We start from the raw sequence: 26,661 nt of genomic DNA, 5'->3' as shown, positions 1-26,661 counted from the left end.
CAAAGCAATGACAGCATAGCGTCCTATAATAATTCAAGTTATAAGAATTTCAATCTGTACTCTTGTTAAATGAAATTTCTTGCAATATGAAAAAAACTAGGCAATCCATATACTAAGCTGTATACCTCTACGTCTTTTAATGTGTACTCTGAGATCAAATATTTCCCAATATAGGCATCTATAGATTGATACATTCTATCTGTTGGGCTGAAACAGACCGCTTTATATGGTATTTTCATTTTCATGTCTGACCTTCCTTGTTACCAGGCCATTTGTTAGTTGATGGGCAGAAGTAAGAGTCAAGTCTGGGCAAGGGTTTCACCCAAAAGAAGCCCGTGAGCCTGCTTCACTAGGACTAAGGACGAATTCTTTTTGACTTTTTATCTTCTTACTTCTTATCTTACGTGTATAAATCCTGTTTGTAATTTTCACTCGACTCACTGTTATAATATTATGCAGAATATTCATATGTGGTTATATATTGCAATAGTGGATATCAGCTATATGGTTTCCAAACACGACCTGGCAATTACATAACTAGCTCAAAGCTCAAGTTCAGGCCATCTCCCACCCCCCACCCCCACCCCCCTTAGGATTCACCATAATTTGAGCTGCACAAGCAAGGCTTCTTCATTTCCTCCTATAGCAACAGAGTGTGTTGCTATTGGGTCTCACTTGAAAGATAGTTTTATTTGGGGAGGGAACTGACTTTTGTGTATTTATAATTATGAGAAAGGTGGTGTAGCACGGTGGTTAAGAGCAAGGCTTCTAGAGTCAGATTGCCCGGGATTCAGTTCCAGCAAGACCCTTCATTCGCTGTTGAACTTTGGCTAAGGTAGTTAGTTAACCTCTGTTTCGGTCTTACCATCTGTGAAACAGAGATGCCCAAAGCTGTGCTCATAAGACTGTGATTAAGGCTTACATGAGTATATCTATACATACGTTCCCTCTCTCATATAATATAAAATATATGGCATGATATATAATGTAACATATATGAGAGAGAAACCATTTAGAATAGTATCTTGTGCAAAATAAGTAGTTGGTAAATAATAATCTTATTAGGTAATGATTATGTAATGTAATTTCTATAGTAAGGCCCAAAGACCTTAGCTGAAAGAGGAAATAGCTGCTAATAAATTTGTTCATTGCATCTTTGTTTATAAAGCTATGCCCAGAGTCAAACAACCAAAAGGATTATTTTATATTTCCCCCCAAATATTTGGATTTTGTCTTCACTGCATTTCAAACTACAAGTCTAAGTTCATTGAAAACTTTCATTGCTGGCCCCTTGATTCAGCCCTGAGAACATAATTTCGAGGTTTGTACCTGTTCGTCTTGGCTCACCACGGGCTCACGTGTAAAGGAAGCCTGGACCAGAGGGTCTGTCGTGGGATGTTTTGGTCTATCTTTCTTCTATGAATGACTTGTCTCTAATTACAAATGCCTGTGAGGTTTGAACTGTTTGAACTGCCGGTATAAATTGATCAAATGCACTGAAAGACTGTCAAAACCCTAGCGCATTTTTTGTTAAAGACAGATCACTCCATGAAGGAAAAAGAAGGCAAGATGCTTATTGTGTCCTGAACTCTGAAATCGTTAGCACTACTTGCCATTCCGCTAGTGTCTAGCTTCATACATCCGATACTTTGGGTCCAGCATAGCAGCGAAGGGACCACAGGTTTTCTGGATCTTAGGGCTGGAAGGGACTTTGGGGTGATCTAATGGGGGTGATCTAATGCTGGGCTCCCTCTCCCAACTGAGGAAACTGAGACTTACTATGTTTAAAGGACACATCATTCACATGGATATGATTCCATTTGAGTTTAAAGGGTGAGATTAACAAGACAATGACTTGTCATTTAACGGCCATCAGCATCCTCTGAATTCTGAATTGTGGGGCACTGGAAGACATTCCAAGTTCTTGTTTGGCTGCTTCGCTCTTTGAAACTTGTTGAAAATACGTAAAAAATATTCTATCTGAAAAATTTATATTTACGACTATTTCTTTTTCTGTGTTTTCTTGAGCAAGCTGACCTTCCTGAAGAGCTGCTAAAGGATTTCTCTTCATCACTGAAGTGGAGCCCAGCAACTAGTATATCTGATAAACTGCAAGACACAGATTTAGGATTCTCGAAGCTACTGTCAGGTACTCCTTTCATAATATCTCTTTAAATGTAGCTGGAGTTAAACTTGTCCGTTCCCTTGCCAATCACAGTCTGCTGTAAAATGATATATCTTAGCCTTTGCATATCCCATGCTTCCTACCCCTGCCACCCTCCCACGTACAGAAACCCACACACGTGTGTGCAATCTCTCAAAGTTTTTCCCAGGAAAGGGAGCCAAAAAAAAAAAAAAAAATCACCAGGCTGGAAAAAATATTTATGATATGTGATTAAGTATTTACCATATGAATGGAATTTATGCCCAAACTCCACAGTGTTTCTTTATCTTGACTTCCATTCCATTCTTAGGAAAGATCTCTCAGCATTAGAAGCACTTAGCTTGGGGTGCCCGAGTGGCTCAGTCGGTTGGTTAAGCGTCCGACTTCAGGTCATGATCTCACTGTTGGTGGGTTCAAGCCCTGCGTCTGGCTCTGTGCTGACAGCTCCGACGGAGCCTGGATCCTGCTTCTGATTCTGTGTCTCCCTCTGTCTCTGCCCCTCCCCAACTTGCTCTACGTCTCTCAAAAATAAGTAAAATGTTAAAAAAAATAAAAACCCAAGTGCTTAACTTGCCATAAAGTATAGTAAAATTCCATCATAATGAATGCCAGTATATGATACTTCAAACTTGTTTGTTTAGGAGAGGACTTTCTCACAAAAATTCTGTCAACAACCACAAAAACATGGTTCAAGAAGGCAGGACTCAGACCTAAATATCCAAACATCCAGCTTCCTTATTACGAACAAGCAAATGAAAGGGAACCTAGTTATAGCAGGGATGAAAATTGTCTCTCCCTCTTCCAGGCCATCCTTTCTTCTGAATCTTCTTCCCAGCTAAGAAACTTACTTGTTATTCTTTATCATATCTGTCTGGAAGCTGAGTTGGCTTTCCTTAGAGGTAATGTGGCACTTTTGAGGTGGTGAGGGAGAGCTGAAGCGTTATCACTAGTTTAGATCTGCCTCTGAGAGCACGTGTGGGCCCCCCCCATCCCTGTCCCGCTTCATCACATTTCAGAGGACACAGTCGGACCTATCACGGGATTTTACTTTTAATTCCTTCATTCAAGTACACTCACACTTGTCGCTTCCGTGATGGGACGCATAGCACTGGAATCACTTACGCACGTGAACATAGAAAGAAAGTGTGAATCGGCCCTTCTCACCTGCAAAATGCAGTCTGGAATCTGCATTTATGCCCTGACGTGATTTCTCCCAGTTTCTCCCATTAGCTCAGACCTTCCCTCCAGCCTACTCCTATATCTATTTTTATCTTTTATCAGTACGGTCGATTTTACTTTAAAAAAAAATTAAGCTAAAAAGCAGAACCAAAACCATTGCTCTTCTATGAAGGGAGGGCATGCGCAGTAACGTGTTTTTCTAGGCGAGGTTAAGAGTTTACCCTCACCAGTCCTCATGTGCCTCTCCCATGCGGGAGCACATGTTTGCAAGTTGGTTGGCTGGGGTTAGGGTGACGGTCAGCCTGTGATTACAGAGTGGGAAACAGCCAACTGGTTCTCACTGAGAAATAGGACATCCATGGTCTTTCCGGCACATGCGTTAAACCAACAGAGTTAAACACCCCTAATTAGTTATATCCAGCCTTTGTGAACTCAGTGCCTAGTATTTCTCTTCCAGTATGCTCTGGTTCTTAGGCCAATATCTCTACACAAATTGTGAAGTGGGGACCAGTGAGTTTGGGAGCACATACGACCAAGGCGAGATGTGGACAAGAATCATTCAGACCTCAAATTTGACATGAAGGAAAAAGGGGAGACTTTTCTCAGAGGAGAACTTTTTTCCTCCCCAGCAGGTGATAGGGTCTGAATGAACCGAATCGAAATATAGCCAGTTTTCCGGCTCAGCTTTTACAGTTTCTCTGTGGCAATTCACAAACCACTGGATACGTAATGCTGTACTAAAAGGAATTTAAGCCTGTCAGGTTAATTACACAATATTAGGTACGAAAACAAACAGTGCAACACAAAACATAGCTACATCATTATTTGCAGTAAATGTTAACTCTAAATAAGTGCAACCTGTCCATAAATGCTGGCTATAAACTAATTAAAAAAATAAAATTTGATGGATAAACATGAAAAAAAAATTCTCACCGAGAATTTTTTTTTTAAATATCAGCACTCATTTAGAGTTTGGGATTTGTGAAAGAAAGCTTTAAAAGGAGCAAACCTGATTGGCTGTGGCTGTTGCTGCGAAGGGGACACTTGTTGCAGGAGTTGTTGCTGCAGAGACAGTGGCTGACGTAGCGCTGTGCATCATGGGTACTTTCAGGAGGGGTACCATGGGAGCAATGAACAGGAGGGTGTAGCATTATGGTAATAGAAGTGGTATTTTGGCATGGTGAATATCAGAGCAGCAAGCCATCATGGGTTAAACCAGCAGATGGCATGCAATCACAATGCAAAGCAAGGAAGCATGGGAGAGAAATAAAAAAGGGAAAATAGCTTATTACAAGTACAATTAAAGGAAGTTTTAAAACATAATCAGTGATTCCCAGAAAGGCCAAAGCGGATCACTTTGGTTGATGTATTCATAAACATTTTACTTCTAACAATAGACCATTCCCAATCCGGTGTCTGTGGTTGTTACGTACTAATGGTCTCCTCTAAAAAAGCGACATGTAATGTCCAATGAAGTAAGGGTATACGATATTCATTTTTGTCATTCTAAAACATCCAAGGCTCAACGTGTAGGCCCAGTTTGGGGTAGGACATCCTTTGGAGTTCATTGTGGTGGGATGGAAAATTTTTGTCAATTTGGGGCTGCTTTTTTGAACTGAAATTGCTGGAGGTTGTGGGGTTTTTGGGGTTAATAAATGGTAGAGCAAAAACTCGAGGCCTTGGTGTTAATTCTAACACAGTTGCTGTGAAACAGCCCAGGAAATTTGGCCAATGTTTATTTCTCTTTATTCTAAATGGGACGAATCCGCGTGTCCTAAAGACGGACTTTTGTACCAAGGCACTGGATGTGCAGGGATAACGATGGATTATTAAAATTTAACATCTAAGGGAGTGCTAAGGTACAAATCATCATCACAAATAAGTCAACACTTAAAATTAAAAAAGCGATAATAAAGCAAAGCAGTTCAGACATTGGTTTTCAAAATACATCCATTCATAATTTTAAAAAATAAATACTTCTGGGAAACTCTGATAACTCTAACACACAGCAAAGAGGAGATAAAGGCACACCACTATGAAACTTTAAAACACTGATGAAATTAGCCTGCCTTTCTGATAAAGTAAGCTTTTCTTTTTCTTATGCTAAACCATATAAACTATAAAGAGAAACAGAATACAGATCATTAAAAAAGCAATACTTGTGGTTTTATGTTTTGTAGTGGTTGCTCTGCTGTTCTGGTCACATTGAAATGGTCATTTTCTTCAAGTTACAAGTACATTTAAAAAAAAAAAAACCTATACATTAACTCTAAAGCCAAATAAGCCTTCAGATCTACCATTTCCTCAAGCATTTCTACCATCTTGGAAATAAATTTCAAGCAAGTGAAGGTACTGTACACAATATAAAAGACACATAAAAAAAGGTTGAAACCTACCAATACTGGTAGCGGGTGTCATGCACAAAACTGACCCTGCATGTCATGCAATGGCAGGTGGAAAAAGTGAATAAAGGGAAAGAAACAGGTTAGCGGTTTAGAGTTAACATTCAAAGTGAGATTGAAGCACAACCAGAAATCAGTAGGGTTAGTTAACACAGTCTCTTAGAGTTACTCACATTTTTAGTACAGACACAAATATATCTGACTTATTGGAAGCCAATATTACTCAAAGCTCACTCTTTACTTTTCACACTTCTTATTCACATCCATCGAAATGATTCTTATAAGAATGACATGTGACAATGCTACAGTGTCCTTCCTCTAAGACCTCAAGGTATTTTACAGACAATATCAAGGTCATCCTCTAAGGTAGGAAGTAGGTATTTTACAGATGAAAAATCTGAGGCATAGTAACTACTCCAAGGTCATGCATAGTGTGAGTCAAGGGTAAGGCTCAAAATAGAATTCTATTCCTAAATCCAGGTCAGGTTTTGTATTTACTAGATTACGCTGACCTTACTGCATTAAAACTGTGCTTGTTTCGTGTCAAAAACAATGTGAAAATAAAAGCAGTAATTAAGATTCCATATCCTCCAAATCAAATGCTCGCAGGTCATGTGAATTTGGGATTATTGCTCCTAAGCCCTACAGTTTAGGAAGACTGACATTCTTGTGACAAAATGACCTCGATGTGTATGTGATCTGTTTTCTGCTACGAGATTCATCATTATAAAGAAGTGGTGCTGGCAACAAAGCTTGAATAGCGTAGAGGCAAAATAGTGCAGAACTGGGGCTGAGTTAGGACCAGGGCTAGCGATTTTGTCATGGCTACTAGTCGGTGATCTCTGAGGGAGACCTTTGGCAAAACTAGGAAATCAGGTTGGCCTCCAGGTGGAGGGAGGGAGGGAAGATTTCATTCCTTCCAGGGGAATAGCTGCCTTCTCTGGGGGTGGTCTTATTAATGTGCTTGAATCAGAAAACTCTGACCATGAAGAGAAATGTGTGTTGTAGAGTACCGAAAAAAATGAATGACCTACTTCCGGTTCAGTTCCTTAGACTAAAAATCAAGGTAATGTAATATAAGATACCTGAAGGTTGGGGTCATGTAGGTGACAGAACATTCGTTTGTAATGAATAAAGGAAAACTCTTTTTAACGAATGGATGTACACACTTAGGGTTTTAGAACTGTCTTCTGAGATACTAGGCAAAGAATCTGAGATGTGAAGGCCTTTATTCTCTCTGCCAAACTGTTCACACCTGACGGGTACTTTCTGCCTGATGTACATTTTGGTCAGGCTAACATTAACTAGTCAGGAAAAGAAGCTATTTAACTGGGCTTTTAATGGATTCTTCAGCAAACACGTGCTAATATGTCTGATTTAGCACACACACATACACACACACGCACATCTCAAAATCCTGTTGACGACAGGATTCTTTCTCCTTCTCTTTCTCTCACCCTATCTCTCTAATCGTCATAACCGAACTTCTGAAAAGTTACCTGCACAATAATTTTCACTTCCTCGACCCCACGTATTCTTCAATCTTTTCCACTTTGGCTTTCATTTTCACGTCTTCCCTCCAACTGCTAATGTCACCAAGAACTCCGTATTTGTGCAATCAGTAGGAACTCTTCCACTTTCATCTAACTTCCTGAGTCTTGGTAACATTTCGCACTCAGCCCCTCCCTCCATAATAAATTAGTCTTTTCCCTTGGATTTTCTGATAACCCAGACACACACGTGCACGCACACACACACACATACTCTATATCTCTATATGCTGGAGTTTTTCAGGACTCACTTCTGGCTCCTTTTCACCTACTCTATGCTTTTTCCAGGCATCATTCAATTCATGATACCATTCAACCCGGGATTTAAATACTATCTATGAGCTCAAGGCTTCCACATTTATGCATCCGCCTTCCCTCTTGAAATTCCCTGCTCCGGCTCACCCAAAAGCCAAAGCAATCCTGCTTCTAAAATGCATCTTGCATTTGTCCGTCCGTGCGTCTCTACTGCCACTTCTCCGGTCCTGATCGCCATTGTCTCCAGGCTTGGCCCTGTAATGATGTCCTAACTGGTCTTCCTGCTTGCCTTCCTGTCTCCTGCCTAATCCAGTCTCCACTCTGCTGTCAGAGTAAACCTTTCTAAATACAGGTCTGTTCGCTTCTCCGCTGGAAACAATTCACTGCCTTCTCATTGCTTTTAGGATAAAGGTCCCCTAGGGTCCAGTGTCTATCTCCCTGGCTTGTTCTATACCCCTCTCTGGAGGCTGGCACTGTGACCCGGGCAGATTAGTCTATCATTTCTTTGAACCGAACACATCGCACTTTTGTCCTACTTTTGGGCTTCCCACAAGCTGTCCCCTCTGCCTGGAATTATCTTCGCCCTACTCTTTTCATCTTCCAGGTCTCAAGGCACATGTCACTTCTTTAGAAAACTGTTCAATTGCTCTTTTACCTACCTCCACATGCCATTTAAATCAGTTTTCTATTTTCAAGCGTATTGAACTCTACTTTTTCATTCATAGGATTTATAAAACATTTAAGTTACATATTTATACGGGCATTTCTTGAACATCCATCTCTCCTCCTCTGCTGTTAACTCTGGGAGGGCAGCGTTCATTGTCTGTCTAGGTCTTTGGGGCACACGGTAGGTGGACAGTCGGTTGAATGGGTGTTCTCTGCCATTAGTGAGTGCAGTGGGATCAACCTTTTCCTAAAATGTATGTACCCACTTTGTCAATGATTTCATTTCAGAGTGAACCATGGCTGGATTCAAAGTTAGGCCCATAAAAATTCTGTTGCATTCCCATGTGGAGGGGTTTTCTTGGAGGGCTTTCTTGTGTCACGGATGCGAATGTCACTGGGTTGAAAACCATCTACAGCAGCTCCAGCAGCCACACTGAGCCGGGATTGAATGTGTCACTTCAGCTTCAGTTCAGGATGTGGCTGAAATGCTCAACCAAATTAATTTCATGAGCCTCTCTTTCTCTCTGTGTGCTCTACAAACGATATGAATATTGGAAACAAATAGCTTTTGCTCTGCGTGGCTGTCTTACTCAGTGCCAGATTCTGGTTCTCCTCTTCTTTTCTGCCCTTGCACCCTCCTCCTGCCCCTTAAATACTTTATGCTGCAGCTAAAACGGATAACTTGCTCTTCCTCGAATATGCTCTCCCCAACCTAGGCTGTCTCCCCTGCCTGGGATGCTCTTCTTCCGCTGGGAAAACGTTCCTTTCAAAGTCCTAAGCAAATTTCTTCTCCTTTGGAGAGTTCTTTCCTTCTCAGGATCCTTTGTCACCACCACCCACTGCACATGCTGATGGCCCTAATGCATTGCCTCTTGCTGCCCTCTCAAATAGCTTTGCTCATGCCCCAAGGGGCCCTTAACGCTCTGCATTGTATTGATTTTTGCCTCTTCGTTGTATTCTCATTACTGGATCTGGAACCCAGAACTTACTATGTGTTCAAGAACTGTTTGCTGAATTAAGTGGGACAAATAGATTCTGCTGTGGTTGTACAGATACAGTTTCCACTGAATGCTGACAAATCTTTCACCAAGGTGTGTGATAACCTTACATAACATTATGGTTTCTGATCATTAGGCAATATTTGTGCTAACACTTTTCCTTGTTCTGGTTATTCTGTACATCCAGTACAATGAAATATATCAAGGAAAGAGTCGGTGGGTCGTTTTGTTCTGACCGGCTGAGGCATTTCACTAAGGCACTAACTCTCTCAACAAAGACTTCTCAACTATTCTCTGCTTTGGTTGCAGAAATATTCCAACTCTAGAATCTGTGAGTTAGGGTTCTCTGGATATTTCCATTAATTATATTTTCCACTTTGCAGCATAGACACAGCCTCGGTTTTTCCATCTGCAAAATGCCAATAATTACGCCTGCTGCTGCCAGAATGATCTTGAAGAATAATGAGAAAATGCCTATAAGAACACTTAGAGTAACTCAGAATAAACCTGTCAGAGAAATGCCAAGAATTATTACCCTGCTATTTTTGTAAGTGTGTGTGGTTTTTGCTGCTTTCCTAACATAGCAAAGAAAAAGTATAACTCCTAGATTAAAATAATCCCTATCAAAAAAAAAAAAAAGGGAGAAAAGGAAAAGTCCTACCCACCACAAACGTGCTAGGGCACCAACCAAGGTGATAATTATGTTAGCATGGTTTGGGAGAGGAATCCCATATTTTGCATGATATTTTACATTACTATCTCCACAGTCTGGAGGCAGAATTCCTAAAATCCAAATTCATACTGTGTCATTGGGAGAGTTCTAGTAACATATCAAAAACTTCACTATGGGTGACAGATGGTAGGTAGACATACTGTGGTGATCATTTCACAGTGTATACAAATATCAGATCATTATGTTGTACACCTGAAACTGATAGAGTGTTCCATGTCAATGATACCTCAGTGGGGGAAAAAAAAAGAAATAAAAGTTAGGGATCTTAAAAAAAACAACCCCCAAAATTCCACTATGAATGACTTTTCGGTAAAGGGTGGCCTCCAGGAGAACACGAAATGCTTTTTGTTTCATATAGGACCGATATTAATATAAAGTAGTTATAGAAAAATCAAAATCTGTCATGTTAAAAATAACGGGCCCACCCATCTGCCAAGTTACAAAACTTATTTTTGAACATCATCACTTAATTTGCAGACGTTTAAGACAACAGTGATTAACAATGATCATTATCATTACCATTTTAAAATTAAGTTGAAAATGTGGTTTATGAGAAAGAAAGCCTGAAATAAAAGCTAGAGCCAAGATAAACACTAAAATTTCTGTTCTGGGTTTAAGTGGGGGAAAGATTACACTAACTGCCTTTTGAGAAAATTATTTTCTCTTTCATCATTTAAGAAAAACATGTGAAAACTTCTTAGAAGTTGATATACCATTTCAGAGCACGAGAGCCACATGGGTGTTCACTATGATATTGATATCATGTTACAGATGGAAACACTTGTAATTCACAGAATTAAGTGGGCTAGGACCCACTTTTCGGCTCCCAAAGTGCACACAATTGAAGGTTGCCGGACACACGGACAGTTTTTAAACAATCCAGCAGGGGGCAGAAGTACTCAGGCACAGCAACCAGTACGGCCTATCGCTCCTCGATACAATCATTTCATCAGCAATAATCAGGTCACTGCATAAAGGATGTTATCCATTCTTGCTTTGGAAGTCTTTAAATGGTTTCCAGGTGAAACATTTTTAAGTGAGGGTTCTTTCAGTGATTTAATAGAGCAGTCATTATTGGATTGAAGTGTTAAATACGAGTTAAGAGGCCTTCACATTTTTACACGACTAAGTTCCAGGGTTTCAAAGGCATTCTCAGGAAATTGTCCTGAAATTATTACCCAGTCTCCAGAAACAGACTTGTCCTTTTATGTTTTACCCCTCTGTACATTCTTCCCTGATTTTTTTCTCTTCAAATATCTAGTGACGAGGTCTATAAAATAAGACGCTTCTAGAAATCCTACGAGACCTCAAGGTAAGTTTACCTACTAGTTATTATTTTACAAACATGTTATATCTAGTGGATTACAATGACAAGTCCTGCTGTGCTATCCCTGCACTGAAATGTCACTAGTTAAGGTTGTGATAGAACAGGAGGGAAGTCCCAGTAAGTACTGATATAGAAACTCACTCCACAGGTCTATGAATCTACTTAAGAGAAAAGCGGAAGTAAAATAGGAAAACTAAACACTAAGAACCATTTTCCTCACATAACTTATATCTTTACTGTAATAAATATTGTTAAAAGGTTGACAGTTCATTTCAAAGTGTAACTTTTACACAAAAAATACCACAGAAATAGCGATTCTACTCCCTCCCACGTTAATTCCTGATATGCTACAGGATTTAAAGAAATGGAAAATAAACCCAAAAAGTCCAACCATGTGGATTAGGACCAACAAGCTCTTTTGGATAAAACTGTTGTTCATCTATATTTACCTTCCAGTCACTATCATGGGATGAAAATTTTGACTTCCGAACTAAGAACTCAGTGGACCATCTTCTCACAAAAGCCTAAGTTACTCTCTGATTCTTCTTCTTCGCTTTTTTTTTTTTTTAAACAGTAGGAGGAGACTTTATTTATTTTGGGGACATTATCCCTGCTTCTAACACAGACTAAAAAGTCAATACCATGGTCAATATATGATGACTCTGTGTTCGTATATGGTGTGTGTAGGTCTGGGGTCAGGGAGGTGGGTACAAAAAGGAGGAGGGTTGACATGCTTTGCACTTCTGCTTCTTCACTTTTATCTGATGTTTTATGTCTGCCGAGCTGCAAGGGAGAACTCTGTGACTCCACATACGGAAGCCGGGTGGTGTCATGTCCTGGTACGTCGGACCGGTCACGGGGAAACTAGGTGCTGGGTCCTTGTCTCATTAGCTGTGCCACCTTGGGAAGTCACCTCACATTTAGGGGGCCTCAGTTTTCTCATCTGTAAAACGATCGACTGGATGAGGAGATCACTAAGAATCCTTTAAACTTCGAGATTCTGTGATTAATAGAATTCATCTTTTAGTGGAATGATACAGTTAATGGACCTGAGCAGCTAAGACTATCAGGCATTGGCTCAGAAACTGCGAGTAAGAGCCCTATCTATTTGTGCACTTGGTGAAGCTGAGAACGATGGAGAAAGAGAGAGAATGGATGTAAAATATGAGAAGAAGATCGCTTTAATTTGAACAGCCTTGGTTTTTTGTTTAGTGCTCTGAATAGGAATAGGGAAAAAAAAGGTTAGTATTTATTGGAATTGCTATTTTTAGGTCATTCAGGGTTAATGACAAATCTGAACTGTCACACATAAAAAGGCCCTACTGACATAAACAATTTTACACAGCATGTGCAGATACAAGAAACCGAGAGGCCTAACTGACCACTCTTTGCGTCTCATGGTTCAGTCTGTCACTCAACTCTCTAAAATATTTGGCTTTAGAAACCTGACAGTCTTTCGCTATCATCCAAGCAAAGTAAACGTATCTAGCTAGCTAGGACAATGATGAGCTTCAGGCTGTACTGACTGTACCTTTACAAGCAAACTAGATGCCACCGAACAGCTTTGAGGGATGAGGAGAAAGCACATGACCGGAAGGGCACACGGACACGGGACTTGGAACTGTCAGGGCACGTACCTGTTGGAATAAAAGCCGTGTGTTGCTGCAGCTGGGCGCTGGTGAGAGCCTGCTGGTAGTGCAGCACGCTGGGATTGAACACCGTGCTGGCACCGTTGTTTTTTTCAAGTGCTTGTCTCTTTGGTAAAGGATGAAGAGCACCGGGGGGAAAGGCCTATGAGGAAAGAATCGGATAGGACATGTATAACTCAAAGTAACCACACCTTCCGTGTCCACAGAGATCATCAAGTCCAACATTCTCTTTCAAAATGACAGCTAAGGAGATGCCTCTGCCATGCACCTTAATTTAAACAGCGGCAATGTCGAATGAGTGAGAATTTGTTATTGAGAGCGGAAGCATGATTTCTGTAACCCAAAACGGTAGCATCTCAACTAAGGAAAAGAAAAACTATCAAGCAACACCAAAATAAATAAATAAATAAATAATAATAATAATAATAATAATAATAATAAAATAAAAAATGACTTCAGCTTTTAAAACGAGTTAAACTATTCTAAGGGGGGAAAGAAGCATTTGTGTTATTATTAATACCTATTCTCTTCGTTAACTAAACGGCAATTTCTTGGATTTAAAGGTTAATAAGAATTATAATGCACATTTTTCCGAGGCAAGTAATTTAAATTTGCTTCACTCTTTTGGAAAAGGTATTAAAATTTGTTAGGATTAATTTATTTCACATATTACGTATGAAAATGAGATGGCTAAACACCTTATTTTTTTTCCATTAATTAATAATAATGATCATTTGCAACCAATTTTTACAAGTAATACAAATCTCAGATGGTTCTCTGAAAAGCTACATGCAAAGCGAAAGGTGAAAGGTCAAAGTACCAGGTCTACAGATGCTTCGAGAGGTCGCTTCATTGCTTTGGCAGTCGACTGAGTCTTTTAATAACAGGCAGCGAGCACATGATGGCAGTGGGCCAATGGGATTCAAGCGAATTAACATACAGGTAAACAGCAAGCAGAGGTGCATCATGGGAACGGCATTGCATTGTGGATAGGTGAGAAGGAAAAAAATATTCTGAATGCAATATACAACGTACAAAACACTAGGCATGCACAACAACAAAAATGTTCTCTAAAGAAATGAATATTACACCTTAAATTAGTATTGAAGCAAAAATGCATCTACTATACCTTAGTTAAAAGCATATAAGAGAGTAAAATATAGATGTTTGAAATTCAGGAAAGTTAATTAAAACAGCAGCTTGCATACACACCATAAGCATTTTTTATATTGCTTCAGAAAAAAAATGCAAAACTTTCAAGGGCCATAGGATTGATGAACTTCTGATAAGTTAGTTTTCAAACGTAAAATAATGAATGTACTAAGTGGAAGATCCAAGTGAAAAAAAGATATTATCTTTAACGTTCAGAAAAATAATTGTTAATGAAGATCTAGCCTAACAAAATGAAGTGGCAAACTGAGACAAAAAATTCAGGCAAAAAAATATTCAAACACAAGATTATTTGGGCAAAACTGTTTGGGTTTGGATCTTAATTTTTTGTCTGAATCATGTGGATAATTGTCTCAATTCTTCTCTTCACTCTGCTAGCATGGATCTGGCAACACGGAATAAGGTTCCAAACTTAACAAGTTTTGAATTTGAATAGTAAGTTTCTCAAATTTCCCACTCTCATCCCATTGTACTGTTTCTAATGACTAACTTATCATCCATTCTGTGTTTTCCACTACATTTGAAATTATAATTCAATTTATCTCAAACAACTTACCGGATTATGCTAAGAAAATACCCTTTAAAAAGGTATTTAGTGTTCTCAGGTATCAGAATAATCTCTACTTAATAATTCTATTTGTAATTTCAGCTATAATCAGTGACCAACCCAGTTAATGAGAAGTGGAACTCGTGGCTAGAACAAGTTACAACAGCTAAAAAGAGCAAATAGCTAAAAAAAAAAATAGCCAAGGACTGCTTGAAATATTAGATGTAAAATAATATTTTTAACTTATAACCATATTGGGGGGCAGACTGTCTCATTTAAGCAGCTGAAATAATAACAAATATTGATCGATTTAGACCATGGTGAAAAAATGTTCCTATTCCTGGATCATTGCTGTAAAAAATGGAAAATTCTATGATGGAATTCTGTGAAAATAAAAATAAAATAAAAGGAGTAGCTCCAATGCAAATAAAAAATGAAATACCCCTTTTTCAATGGGTAGCACAATAGGTAAATCCCTAAGGTTTGTGTAATCAATACAAAACGTGATATTCTAAAGTTCTGAGCTGGAACCATGGCATTTGCAATAATATGAGGTACTACTAAACTCTCAAAATGGGAAACAGTTAATGATATTTTCCTCTGCAGATAGAGGTCTTTTCATCATCATTTGATGATTCGAGATCAAAAGTATAGAGGTGCCAGGAGGTAAAGACGGGCAAGGCAGGCAGAAAGAAAGTGGGTGAGGAAAGGATTGAAGGCAGAGAAGAGATTTAGAATGTCCAACAGAGAAATGTTTGGGAAGGCAGTCTTAATAGAGGCCATCAAATAATATAAAATGAGTGTTCTGGAAGTAGAATTACAACATTTTTAAAACCCAGAGAGCCTCACAATAAGAAAGCTTCTTTGTACTGGATATTCTTTCTTCAGACGGAAGTTCCCCATTATGTAACTTCCATGACACCACATTATTTAAGATCTTCGGTTGCTGCAGAGTCTTGACACTGCTTGATAATGCGTTTCTTTAAGCTTAAATTCGTCTGTGCTAACTGTATAAGGCTGCACAGCCCGTTCTCACAAAGTGCACTGAGAACACAAACTCAGAATCAGTTTGGTCTCAACATTCTGGACTCAGTTCTTCTCTTCCCTTTTCCAGTCCTTGGGAGTTCCAAAGCAGGTCTACTGTTGGGTTGATTTTGTCTGCTATGCTAACTGGAAGAGTGATCATGTCTCCAAAGGATGGCATTTATGAATGAAATTTTGATTGAACAAAGTATCATTCAATGACGTCTCCAAGTAGAAGAAGAAATAGTAAACATGTCTCCCTAGGATCCTCACCTGGAAGGTTAATGCTCTTTTTTTTCTGATCTTAGATTGATGAAAGTTCATATCCACAGAAATCAGAAGAACCTAGGAATGTGAGGACACTGAGAGCTCTAAACTGAGCTGGCCAGCATCTCCTTTTCTCCCACTGCATACTGTGAGTTATCTTTCCTAGACACAAATATTGTGTCTTTTCCTTTTTTTTAAAGTTTATATTTATTTATAAATAAATAAAACATCTCCCAGACAGGCTCTGCACTGTCAGCACAGAGCCCGATGTGGGGTTCCAACTCACGAACCGTGAGACCGTGACCTGAGCCAAAGTCAAAAGTCAGACGCTTAACCGACTGAGCCACCCAGGCGCCCCATATCATGTCTTGTCAAGGAAACAGTAAGTTTTCAAAGGTTGGGCATACATATTAGTATCTTGCACACCTCATGCTTTGAAGCACATGTGTAGAATAAAGCTTAAAAAATCTGTATGGATTAATAACCACGTTATAGTATGGCTTTGTAACACAGAGATACTCTGAGGTAGAAGAATGACTTGACTGCTGTCATATGTTTACCTACATTGAAAGGTCTTCAGGCTTAGACTAGACTTTAGAGATCACCAAGCATGGCTGGTCTTAGAAGCTTCCTTAGGTACCTAAGCAGAGAAAGAAGTTCTTTATTTGGGCCTCTACTATGTGCCGGACACTTGGCATCCATTCCTGCTGGCCTCAACAACGTTTTGGACCCTCTGCCCTTTCTGGACCACCTGCAGGTTTGTGTACATCCAGCCAGATATTTCCTTCTCTGGATCAAAGAACAACTCAACCGCGAGTCAAGGCACGCAAACCAAGGGCCCGTGCCAGGCATTGTGGGCAAAGACCAACTCTGAGGAGTCAGAAAACCCCGGTGACAATAATCAGAGCTGCTGCCTTCTTGTGGAAGAAAGGGATGTAGACAAATAGGATGGAATTCAAAGTTCCTGTACATGTTTTCTTGAACGGTTGAAGCTTATCTAGCTGATGGCAGCTGGCCCCGTTTCCTTTCACAAAACAGGACTCTCCCATGTAGCCCCATGTTGTAGGATTGTGAAGAAAGACGGCTTGCTTAAAGATCACATATCCTTTGTGTGAAAATTACCAGAGAGACGCTCTGTCTGCCTTGTTTTCACATTTAAAAAAATTCTGGTGAGGATGAGGCCCACGTTTTAAGACGTATTATGAAAGAATAAGGCTCTAAAGGAAATAAATGTCTCCTTTTCTGGAATCAAAGCTTTAAATGTGTTTCAGGGTCCAATTAATCAAAAGAAGGGGAAATCCCTGGACAATAATACAAATTGCATTACAGAAATTCTTTGTGTTCAGATATGGAGCCCAGGTGAATGGAATATTAAGATCTTCTGACTGCAATCATCACTCTCATTTGTTCTTTTAAGTAAGGAAATAAAATAAGAGGGTTTTTTTTTTTCCGTGTGTTGGGCAATCTTGTTCCTAGAGTAAGAATACTTTGACTTTACCCAACTGCATCTTAGTGGGTTCACATGAGCCTCTCACTTCAACTAAAAAGACATGACAGACTCAATAATTTTCATGTCATTGTCAGAAAGAAGCTGGCTTTTCTTCTGAAACTACATTCCTTTGGCTTGTCTTTGATGATGTTGCAAGATCCCCTGAAATATCAGAACTCCAAATTTGGGTACAGTATAACTATCTGGGAAAATACGGTAACTACATATACTGACAGCCACTGCAATACCTCTTTGCATCTTGGTAAGTGTGATGTGAAAATGCGCAGAAGGGCACGCGGAAGTGCACACAGAGAAGGAGTCTTGACTTTAAAATACCAAGCTGAGGAAGGACGTGTTTGTGTAAATGCCTATTTCTTCTCTTATCCCCACCAACCCAAGTCACCTACCATTGACATAGAGTGGCTGCATTGTTCCTTCAGTGACTGAAGTATAGATAGATAGATAGATAGATAGATAGTGGACATTACAATTGCTGCTCCTAATAAACAGCCAGATACAGTCAAGGCTCAGATAAATTCAGGGCTTAGCCCTAAGGTCACTATTACTACCAGTGGCTTGTTGTATCAACAGGTATTTGAGATAGAGGGACTAATTTTTTCATACTCCCAGAACCTCGTCGCCTACCCCAGTGGCCAGAGATGGCTGTTGTGACCCAGGCTGAGCCAATCATAGCACGCTCGTACTCTCACCATGAAGACAGCCCCCAAAATGACCTTTCATTGCTTTTTTAGTTTTTCTAATTAGAACTGCTGTAGTAGATACTGTTTTCTCTCTTGTCGAAAGACATAAGAATGTATCCCTATAGGTGTCTGGCCGTGGTCAATGTTGCATTGGAGAACTTGGTCTTAGAAAACAGAGTTGATACACCAAGAGAGGCAGAAAAGAGAAAAAAAGAGAGACCTACTGTTTTTCTAGTTTCTGGATGCAGGCATCCTGATCTCTGTTTTACTTCTACTCCCTTTGGAGGGCACCGCACGAAGTCCAAAGTTTTTATTTCAGCTACTTCGGTTGGGTTTTTGTCTCCTGCAACCGCAGTCCTCAGAGGAAAAAATGTGTTCTTTGGGCCTAACTGTCAATACACCGGTTAGGATAAATTGGGGCCGGCCTAAAACAATGATTGCAACGAAAACAGTTTTACTTCTTTTTTTTTTTTTTTTAAGTTTTTTATTTATTTTTGAGAGACAGGAGGGGGCAGAAAGAGAGAGATTGGGAGAGAGAGAATCCCAGGCAGGCTCCGCACTGCCATCCCAAGCCCGAAGTGGGGCTCGATCCCACAAACCATAAGGTCATGACCTGAGCTGAAATCAAGAGTCGGATGCTTAACCGTCTGAGCCACCCAGGCTTTCACTTCTTATAGGATGAGATCTTCACTAAGAGGATGGGAAGGCAGATTCCACATAGGAGAAAGATAGAAAAGACCTCACTTGCTCACTAGAAGAGTTCCTTTTCCATCAGCATTAAGTAACCAATTTACTCTCCTCCCCACCCCCACCCCCACCCCCATTGGGTTCCCAATTACAATCAGTTTTGCAAACTGCTCTTTTACTAGAACAAAAGGGAGGGAGAATTTCTCTATATTGTACGACAGACTCTCTCTCTTGTGGTTGCATACACCTGTGCATATATATAGAAACTCTACACATTCAGAAAAATCACTGTTCTGTCCGGGACATAAGACTAAGAAGATGTGAGGCAAAAACACCAAAGCCTCAGAGACTCTGAGGAGAAACCGTGGGAGACGGAGGACCAGTGCTCAAGTCTCTTGGGAACAGGATCCGATCGGAAGGGTCTGTGTGACCACGCACCGCGCCCTACGCGGTCATCACGTGAGGGCAGGCTCTGTGCTCTTCTCTCTGTATCCCCGGCACTCACAGGGCCAGGCCTTTAAAAACATTTGTGGGAAGAATATTGAACAATAGGGGCTTTTTACGTGTAACAGCTACGCTTGCATTTTGATCAGTTATCCAAGTGTGAGGTGGCAGTCGCTAGTTAGAATACTGTTTTATTAAAGTATACCTTTCATCTCTGAAGCCCCGTCTGTCTCTTCTGAGGGAGCACTGGCCACCGAGTCTTTCGTTCCCCGCTGGGACCCATTATGCATTTCCATCATCACGGAAAGGAATGCTGCTCTCACTAAACTCCAAGCTCCTTGAGGGTAAGGAAGCCCGCTTAATGTGTGTATGCTCCCAGCAAGTGTCTGCTGCATGGCAGGTCTCATTAAATGTTTTGGGGGCGCCTGGGTGGCTCAGTTGGTTAAGCGTCGGACTTCGGCTCAGGTCACGATATCGCGGTTCGTGGACCTCAGGCTCTGTCTGTGCTGACAGCTCAGAGCCTGGAGCCTGCTTCTGTGTCTCCCTCTGTCTTTCTCTGTCCCTCCTCTGCCTGTGCTCTGTCTCTCTCTCTCAAAAATAAATAAACGTTAAAAAAAACTTAAATGTTTTCAATGAATGAGTGAATGCGCAGTGTCTATCATATATTAAAGTGAGCTTCTGATAAGCCAGAGACCTCATGTTAAAACAAATTAGAAATTTCTACAGCCTAGTGTGATGGTTCTCATGCTGCACAGGAGAATCCCATGAGAGTTTCCAAAAAAAAGGGCCACCGCCCAGGCCACACCCAGACAAATTAAATAAGAAACTTTGGGGGAAAGGACCGGTGTTGAAATCTTTTAAGACCCCTCAGGTAATTCCAAAACATAGCCACGTTTGAGAACCAGTGTTCCAGGCAGGTGCTTGTCAACTGTTAATGTGGATACAACCCCTCCTGAGCATATTTTAGAATTAGAATTCTGATCCCAAAGGTCTGGGGTGGGGCCTGAGAGTCTGGAGCTGTAACAGCTCCCCAGCCATGATGATGATGATGATGATGATGATGATGGTGAGGAGGAAGAGTGGAGAGGAGGAGCAGGAGGAGGTGGCAGAGACAGCTGGTCTCTAAGGGACAGTACAGTGACTCAGGGACTCCAGGCTGTGTTACCCGCCCCCTCTCCCCCCCGCCCCCCCCCCCCCCCCCCCCCTTTTAAAGCACCAGTCAGTGCAGCTCCATTTTCATCTGTTTCGTGACTGGATGCTCTGCAGACAATTGCATTTACGGGGCGGGGTGGATAGTTTGAAGGACGGGGTGGGGCGGGGGGAACAGGAGTAGGAAGAGCCCGTCACTGGTCACCTGTTGCTAGCCTCCCCGCCCCCAGGGGCGCGCAGCGCTCAGCCGCATTTCCCTCCGCTAAGCTCTGGAGCCCACCTTCCCGCCGGCGCCGGCCACGGAGCCCGCTCCCAGGAGGAGTCCAGGCCAGCGCAGGCCGGACTCACAGCAGGACGGGCCCCGGGGCGGGGCGCTGACGCCTCGCCGGGGTTCCCTGCGCCCGAGGGATTTACTTATTGTGCTGAAGGAGGGAAGGAGGGGGAAACAAAACAAAACAAAACAAAACGGGGGGGAAACAACAACAGAACTTAGGCAGCGGAGCAGCAGGAATAGCAGCCTTCCCTAGGTCCCGATCGTTTGGGAGAGCGTCTGAATCCCGCGGGGAAAGCGCCGCCCGGCGCCCAGGGCTCCCGGGCGGAGGAAGGTGCGCGGCGGGCGCGCCTCACTTACCATGACTGTGGCCGCGGCCGCGGCTGCCTGGGCGGCCACCGCCGCTTGGTTGGCTTGGTGCTGCGCAGCTTTGATTTTGGCCTGCAAGTGTGCAGGAGGGTGAAAATATTTGCATTTCTCCCTCATGCAACGCCCCTTTATGTAATCCATACAAACGGTTACGGTGTTGTCGTTTGTGTCGATCATGGTGCTGTCTGCGGGGTGTGCAAAGCGGCAGTCGGTCTCTCCCCGGGCACAGTTTCCTCGCTGGAACTCCCTGCATACCTAGGACACAGGGGGGAGAAGCAGACGATGCAGAAGAGAGGCTGATGGCCGCCGGGAACTACCTCTGCGAGCGCAGCCATTTAGGTTGAAAAAAACAAAAAAGGAATAAATGCTTTTCCTTTCTTTTAATGGGGCTTTCGGGCCATTTCACTAGAAATTTGTGCAGAGCTCAAGTAACCAGAGTCCCTGACAAACTAATTTGAGTTTTGCTTCGCCCTCTTTGCTGGGGTGGGACTCTGTTGAGAAAATAAGTCAAAATGCGCAGTTTTCGCTAAAATAACAAAAATCAACAAAGCCTCCATTTGTCCCTGGGCTAGTGCATATACATCTCTAATAATTAGGACATAATATATGTATTTAACGACATATAGTATATAATTTGGACATCTGTAAGCACATCCAAATCTTTTCCTACTCTGACAACCCTGGGATGCCATAGTTTTTTGGTTGTTTTTTTGTTTTTTTGTTTTTGCACGGAGGGATAGTTTCCTCACAGGTCAAGCCACCAGGTCACAGCTGTACAACTCCAGAAGGGATTGGGGGAAACAAGCTTGTTCCTTCTCCCAGGATGGCAAGTGGGTGGGGTGAATCTGAATACTCCTGTTTTCCCCTAGGACGCCCGGGCTCTAAAAAGATAACTTACGCTTATAATCATAAGTCAGAACAATCGAGGCCGAGACGTTGAAACTTGCATTTAAGATCACTCTATTATTATTTTTGATGGCACCGGAAGAAGATAAAAAACAAAGAAAAGACAAAAAGGAGAGAAATATGGGAAGAAGGGGAAAGAAATAAGTGGAGGGAAGGAGGAATAGAGTTCCAAGTACTCATGTATTGTTGCTATTGCTTTTTTAGTCCTTAATCCTTAGTTACCCTACATGCTCCATCACCTAAGAATTCCGATGCATCAAGAGTTTATTGTATAAAGAAAATTTTCTTTAGAATTTAAAGCGTATTCTTGATTCTGCCCTGAATATCGATAATATAAGATGACATGACTGACCTATAGACATAACACTTAGGTTTATAAATATCATTAGCAGGACAGAACTACGGGTAAAACTGTAAGTTATTTTCCTTTTAGGCTCTAATTCCAAAGCCAGTAAGCGGTGGTTGGCATCTCGGCCATCAGTGACGTTCGTTATATGAAGGGTCACTGATGTGACAGTCAAGCTCTGTGACAGTCAAACTTACTTGGGAAATACAGTTTCACCGACCAGTGGCCAAGAGGGTTTGAAGGGTAAACAGAGAAGTCGCAAGATTGCTCATCATTTCCTCCTGCTTTGGATATAAGCCAATATTCCGATCTTTAGTTCATAAAATGTACAAATAAAAATTACTAAGATGCTCCCATCAATTCCGAGTAAGCCTTCCTCTCTAAATGGAATCCTCCAGTCTGAGACCACATCAGAGGTACAGAGCAGCCGTCAAGCATTTACCAAGGGTTGCCATGTGCAGGACAAGACGGCTTCATTCCTGGCTTGAAATGAACTGCATGAGACCTGCTAAAGTCGTTGTAAATTATTTTTCTATGTCTTTGTCTACCAGTCCTGTTGGGGAGGACAATTTGTTCCCAACTCAGCTGATTTAATTTGTTTTCTAAACCACACAGTCACAAACTGAACACTCCATGGGTCCAGCAGGTGGAGCCCCAAACACTTTTCTAGACCATGAAAGGTCTGTTCTATATTCACAGGGGCAGGCTAGATCAAAACAGCAGTGTTAGGGTCTTTAGTCTTTTCGTTTTGGGATTCATGTGCTCCAGAGTGAAGCTGATACCAGGCAGCAACATTGTATTGCCCTCAAGATTTATTGGGTAAATATTTAAGCAAATGCACATTGAAAGAACATCTTCCAGTGATCCAACGTAAAGCACCGTGTACATCCTAACCATACATATATCACCTAACAACTTAAATAGGTAATGGAATTAAAGGAGCTCTTTAAAAAATCTATCAGAATCTTTACACTACTGCATAAAGTGCTCTATTAAATATCACAGGATATAGTAGCTAAGATAAATCCTCTTACTCTGATTAAAGAGAAATTTTACCCAGTAAGGGTTGGCTTGACTCATGACTTAAGAATCATCTTCTATAATTATATGAACGTGTTTTCTTGACTTTTACCAAACACTTGAACTTAAGTTAAAGAAAATATCTCAATCAATACTTAATATGCCCAGCTTCCAGTTCCCCTGTTTACCAACAGTACAACCAGGGCTGATATTCTGGAACGTTCCAATATAATCATATTAGCTCTTAAAATATTGAAATGTGATCATACCAAATGGTCAATAGTCATAGTTCCACTTACCCCTACCCCTGTCCCCAGGTGTTTCAAATTCTTCTGATTTGGCCATTCTCAGATCTTTCTAGGAGCCATGAAAGGTTAATGCCAGCACAGCTGGAGGCCTTCAGGAGCCATCTCTATGGCCTACACAGTGATTGATTCAGTGTTCCACTGGTTGTTAAATATTTTGCCCCTGAACACACATTCCAAACAGCTGAATTTTGTTTGTGCTAAACTAATTCTTTCCCTACAGACTAATTTCCTTTATAACTTTGCCTTAAATTGAAACCACAGAATTATGAATGCAGGGCTTTTAGATGAATGTGTGTGTGTGTGTGTGTGTGTGTGCGTGCACATGGCTGTTTTGCAAGACTAAATTAATATCTTATAAGCATTCACTTACACAGAAGTACACTTCTACCCCAGATGCATCTCAAACCACAAATATAATGAAGTACCTCCAGTTTGTCAGTCCTGAGAAGTTTCTGAGTTGCAGTTGAGCCCGGGACAGTGACGGGTGGACTTCCGGGAACAATAACGGGTGTGGTGGGTAGAATTTCCGTTGGGACTAACCCAACTCCAGGGGTTACAGGTGCTAAGTAAGGAGCAAAGCTAATCGCCGTATTTGTCCCTATTGCGGGACCTACAGGAAAAGTGGGCTGTTAAAGGAAGACAACACAGGACAAAGATTTCTTTAGAATAAAACTTTAAAAAATCACCAGTAAGTGTCATTTGAGCAAAACTTACTCACCATACACAAGACCCTTTGTGTTACTTGCGTAAATCGATGCTGGCCTGTGAAAGTTCATTAGATTGCCTGTTTTGTTTTGCTTAAAAAAAATAATATCCATGTATATCCTCTCTTCCTAAAACCATACAAAAACATGCGAGCACATTATAGAAACCTAATTACAGGGAACGGATTAAATTTTTATTCCTATGAAAGTTTTCTCAAGAAAAAACAATAATTCTCACTGTCATTGCTCATCATTCCAAACAGTGAATGTTATAACAGGAAGGGGGTAAACCTATGGAAAACTGACTCCTAATCTTTGATTTCTCCTCCTTGCATCTCAAAAAAGGACAGGAGGAAAGAAAAACCTTGATTAGAGCCTGATTTTCAAGTTGATCGAGTACATACATTCTCAAAAATTGGGGATTATCTGGGACTGTATTTGCTCTGATTCAGCATCATGTTCCCACATTCCGTCACTAGCCTGTATGTAGTGTTCATATGGACCTGCTGTTTCTCGGTCCAGTTCAACTGTGTCTAGATCTAACCTTCCCTGCCTAAAAGGTTGGATGAGAGAACATGAACTTTTTAATTGGCCAATTTTTCAACTGGCCACTAAACGTTGGTTTGGTTTCCTAGGTTAAAATCAATGCAACAGTGATAAAGGCATACCGTACTTTATTTAAACTTCTCGATCGCTACGCTCCTTGTCCGGAGATAAGAAAGAACTGCGCTAGGGGGTTGATGGGATAATAATTTTTAAAAGCCCCACCTAAAAATATGCTTTCCAGAAAGGAAATAATGTAAGAGAACAATAAAGTTTGCTTCACTTTTCTAGAACCAATGTTAAAAGTGTAAGACGCTAAAGATTTTTGTTAGAATGAATTTTACACTAAATTGTCCCTGAATGGTTTTATTGGTTGGTTGGCTTTTTAGCTAGTTGGTGACTTTTACCCTCTTTATTTTTAGGAGCAGTTTGCAGATATTTGCAACCACGTGTTAATGCAGTTTTCTAATAACCAAACTGTGCTCTCGGCCATGTCACGCTACCCCTCTATTTGTATATTGTGAGTAACATTCTTGTTTTCTATTTACGGCTCTGAATGAGTTGTTGAACATATGGGAAAAATAACAATCTATGTTTATTATTAAACAAATTTTTTGTTGACAGCAATAACGGAAAAATACCTCTTATGGATGCTCATGTTAGAAAACAGTGAGTTACTGATAGTTTGTTCAAGGAGTTCTCAGAGGTTCTGGAGGTCTTTAGCGAAGTGGCTGGGGGCTGTGAGAGGTGATTCTAATGGCCTGCGAGGGCTGTTATAGCCCTCCCACGAGGAGCTCTTAGATCTTTATGGCTCAGACATCAAATTCACTTTGGGACAGGGTTGCAACATGAGGTCTCAACATGGGAAATAGATGGCAGTTAGGATTTTTTTTCTCCCAAATTTTATATGTGTATGTTTTCCATTTTCAACCCATTGAGCCATAATTACAGAAAGTTGCGGTTTTCAGTAACTATAGTTTTTATGAGTTAGCACCATTGAAAAAAAGCCAAGTGATTTAAATGGTATGACTATCTAATGTTAGAATTAAAAAAAAAATCAACTCTGAAAGGTCATAAATCACAACAGATCAGGGATTCAAAGAACCAGCTAAATCAGAAATGCCTGAGGGGAATTTCATAAATAGAAATATCGCCAGACTCGATAGGTCTAGGCAGGGACCCTGAAATTTGCATTTAAAAAAACTTACTATGTGATCTGATGTGTGGCCCAGTTTGGGGACCACTGTCATAGATGGAGAGTGAAAATAGGTATTAAAACACTTGTACTGAATGTGTAATTTAACACAGAGACCATTATCAAAGTAAACATTCAAAGAAAACAAACCTCCCCCACAGGCCCGTTTTTGATTTTCTGCAGCAGCAGATTCCCAACCCTCCCTCTTGTGGATCATTTGAAGCCAGGGTCAGTGTGGTGACATAAATACAGGTTGTACCTTGACTGTCAGTGGGATGTCAGAACCTCAAAACTCATTTCCTGAAACCTTTTTGGATATCAGTAAATCTATTAAAATCAGAAAAATTTTGCTTTCCAAAATGTAAATTACTTGTTCATCTAATTTAATGATCTAAAATGAATGTTGCAGGGGCGCCTGGGTGGCAGTCGGTTAAGCGTCCGACTTCGGCTCAGGTCGTGATCTCACGGTTTGTGGGTTCAGGCCCTGCGTCGGGCTCTGTGCTAACAGCTCAGGCCTGGAGCCTGCTTCAGATTCTGTGTCTCCCTCTCTCTCTGCCCCTCCCCTGCTCATGCTCTGTCTCTCTCTCTCTCTCTCTTTC

The 26,661-nt window shown here is 41.0% G+C and overlaps 1 protein-coding gene and 1 long non-coding RNA gene across 10 annotated transcripts in view; one reads left to right on the top strand and one right to left on the bottom strand.

The window, feature by feature from the left end:
* Positions 1 to 26,661, bottom strand: part of MBNL2 (muscleblind like splicing regulator 2) — a 158,182-nt gene that overhangs the window by 21,489 nt on the left and 110,032 nt on the right. The window contains exons 4-9 of one of the 8 annotated variants that reach the window (XM_027065114.2): positions 24,046 to 24,246; positions 21,032 to 21,295; positions 13,744 to 13,797; positions 12,912 to 13,065; positions 5,740 to 5,775; positions 4,353 to 4,447 (exon numbers count right to left, since the gene is read on the bottom strand). In XM_027065114.2, coding sequence (XP_026920915.1) covers positions 4,353 to 4,447; positions 5,740 to 5,775; positions 12,912 to 13,065; positions 13,744 to 13,797; positions 21,032 to 21,295; positions 24,046 to 24,246 — 804 coding nt within the window. The remainder of the gene's footprint in view (positions 1 to 4,352; positions 4,448 to 5,739; positions 5,776 to 12,911; positions 13,066 to 13,743; positions 13,798 to 21,031; positions 21,296 to 24,045; positions 24,247 to 26,661) is intronic. The other 7 variants (XM_027065116.2, XM_027065118.2, XM_027065120.2 and 4 more) reach the window with 7 other exon arrangements.
* LOC128314534 (uncharacterized) lies at positions 1,734 to 26,661 on the top strand. Of its 2 annotated transcripts, XR_008296286.1 has the most exons (5): positions 1,734 to 2,149; positions 9,598 to 9,761; positions 11,209 to 11,259; positions 15,972 to 16,078; positions 22,380 to 26,661. It is a non-coding gene; the product is annotated as an uncharacterized LOC128314534 (long non-coding RNA). The 2 variants fall into 2 exon arrangements; XR_008296287.1 differs by having other exon boundaries at positions 9,598 to 16,078.

The sequence above is a fragment of the Acinonyx jubatus genome, chromosome A1 (genome assembly GCF_027475565.1).
Source record: "Acinonyx jubatus isolate Ajub_Pintada_27869175 chromosome A1, VMU_Ajub_asm_v1.0, whole genome shotgun sequence".
NCBI lineage: Eukaryota > Metazoa > Chordata > Mammalia > Carnivora > Felidae > Acinonyx > Acinonyx jubatus.
The sequence above is the reverse complement of the archived record's forward strand: the minus strand, read 5'-3'. Positions and strand labels throughout refer to the sequence as shown.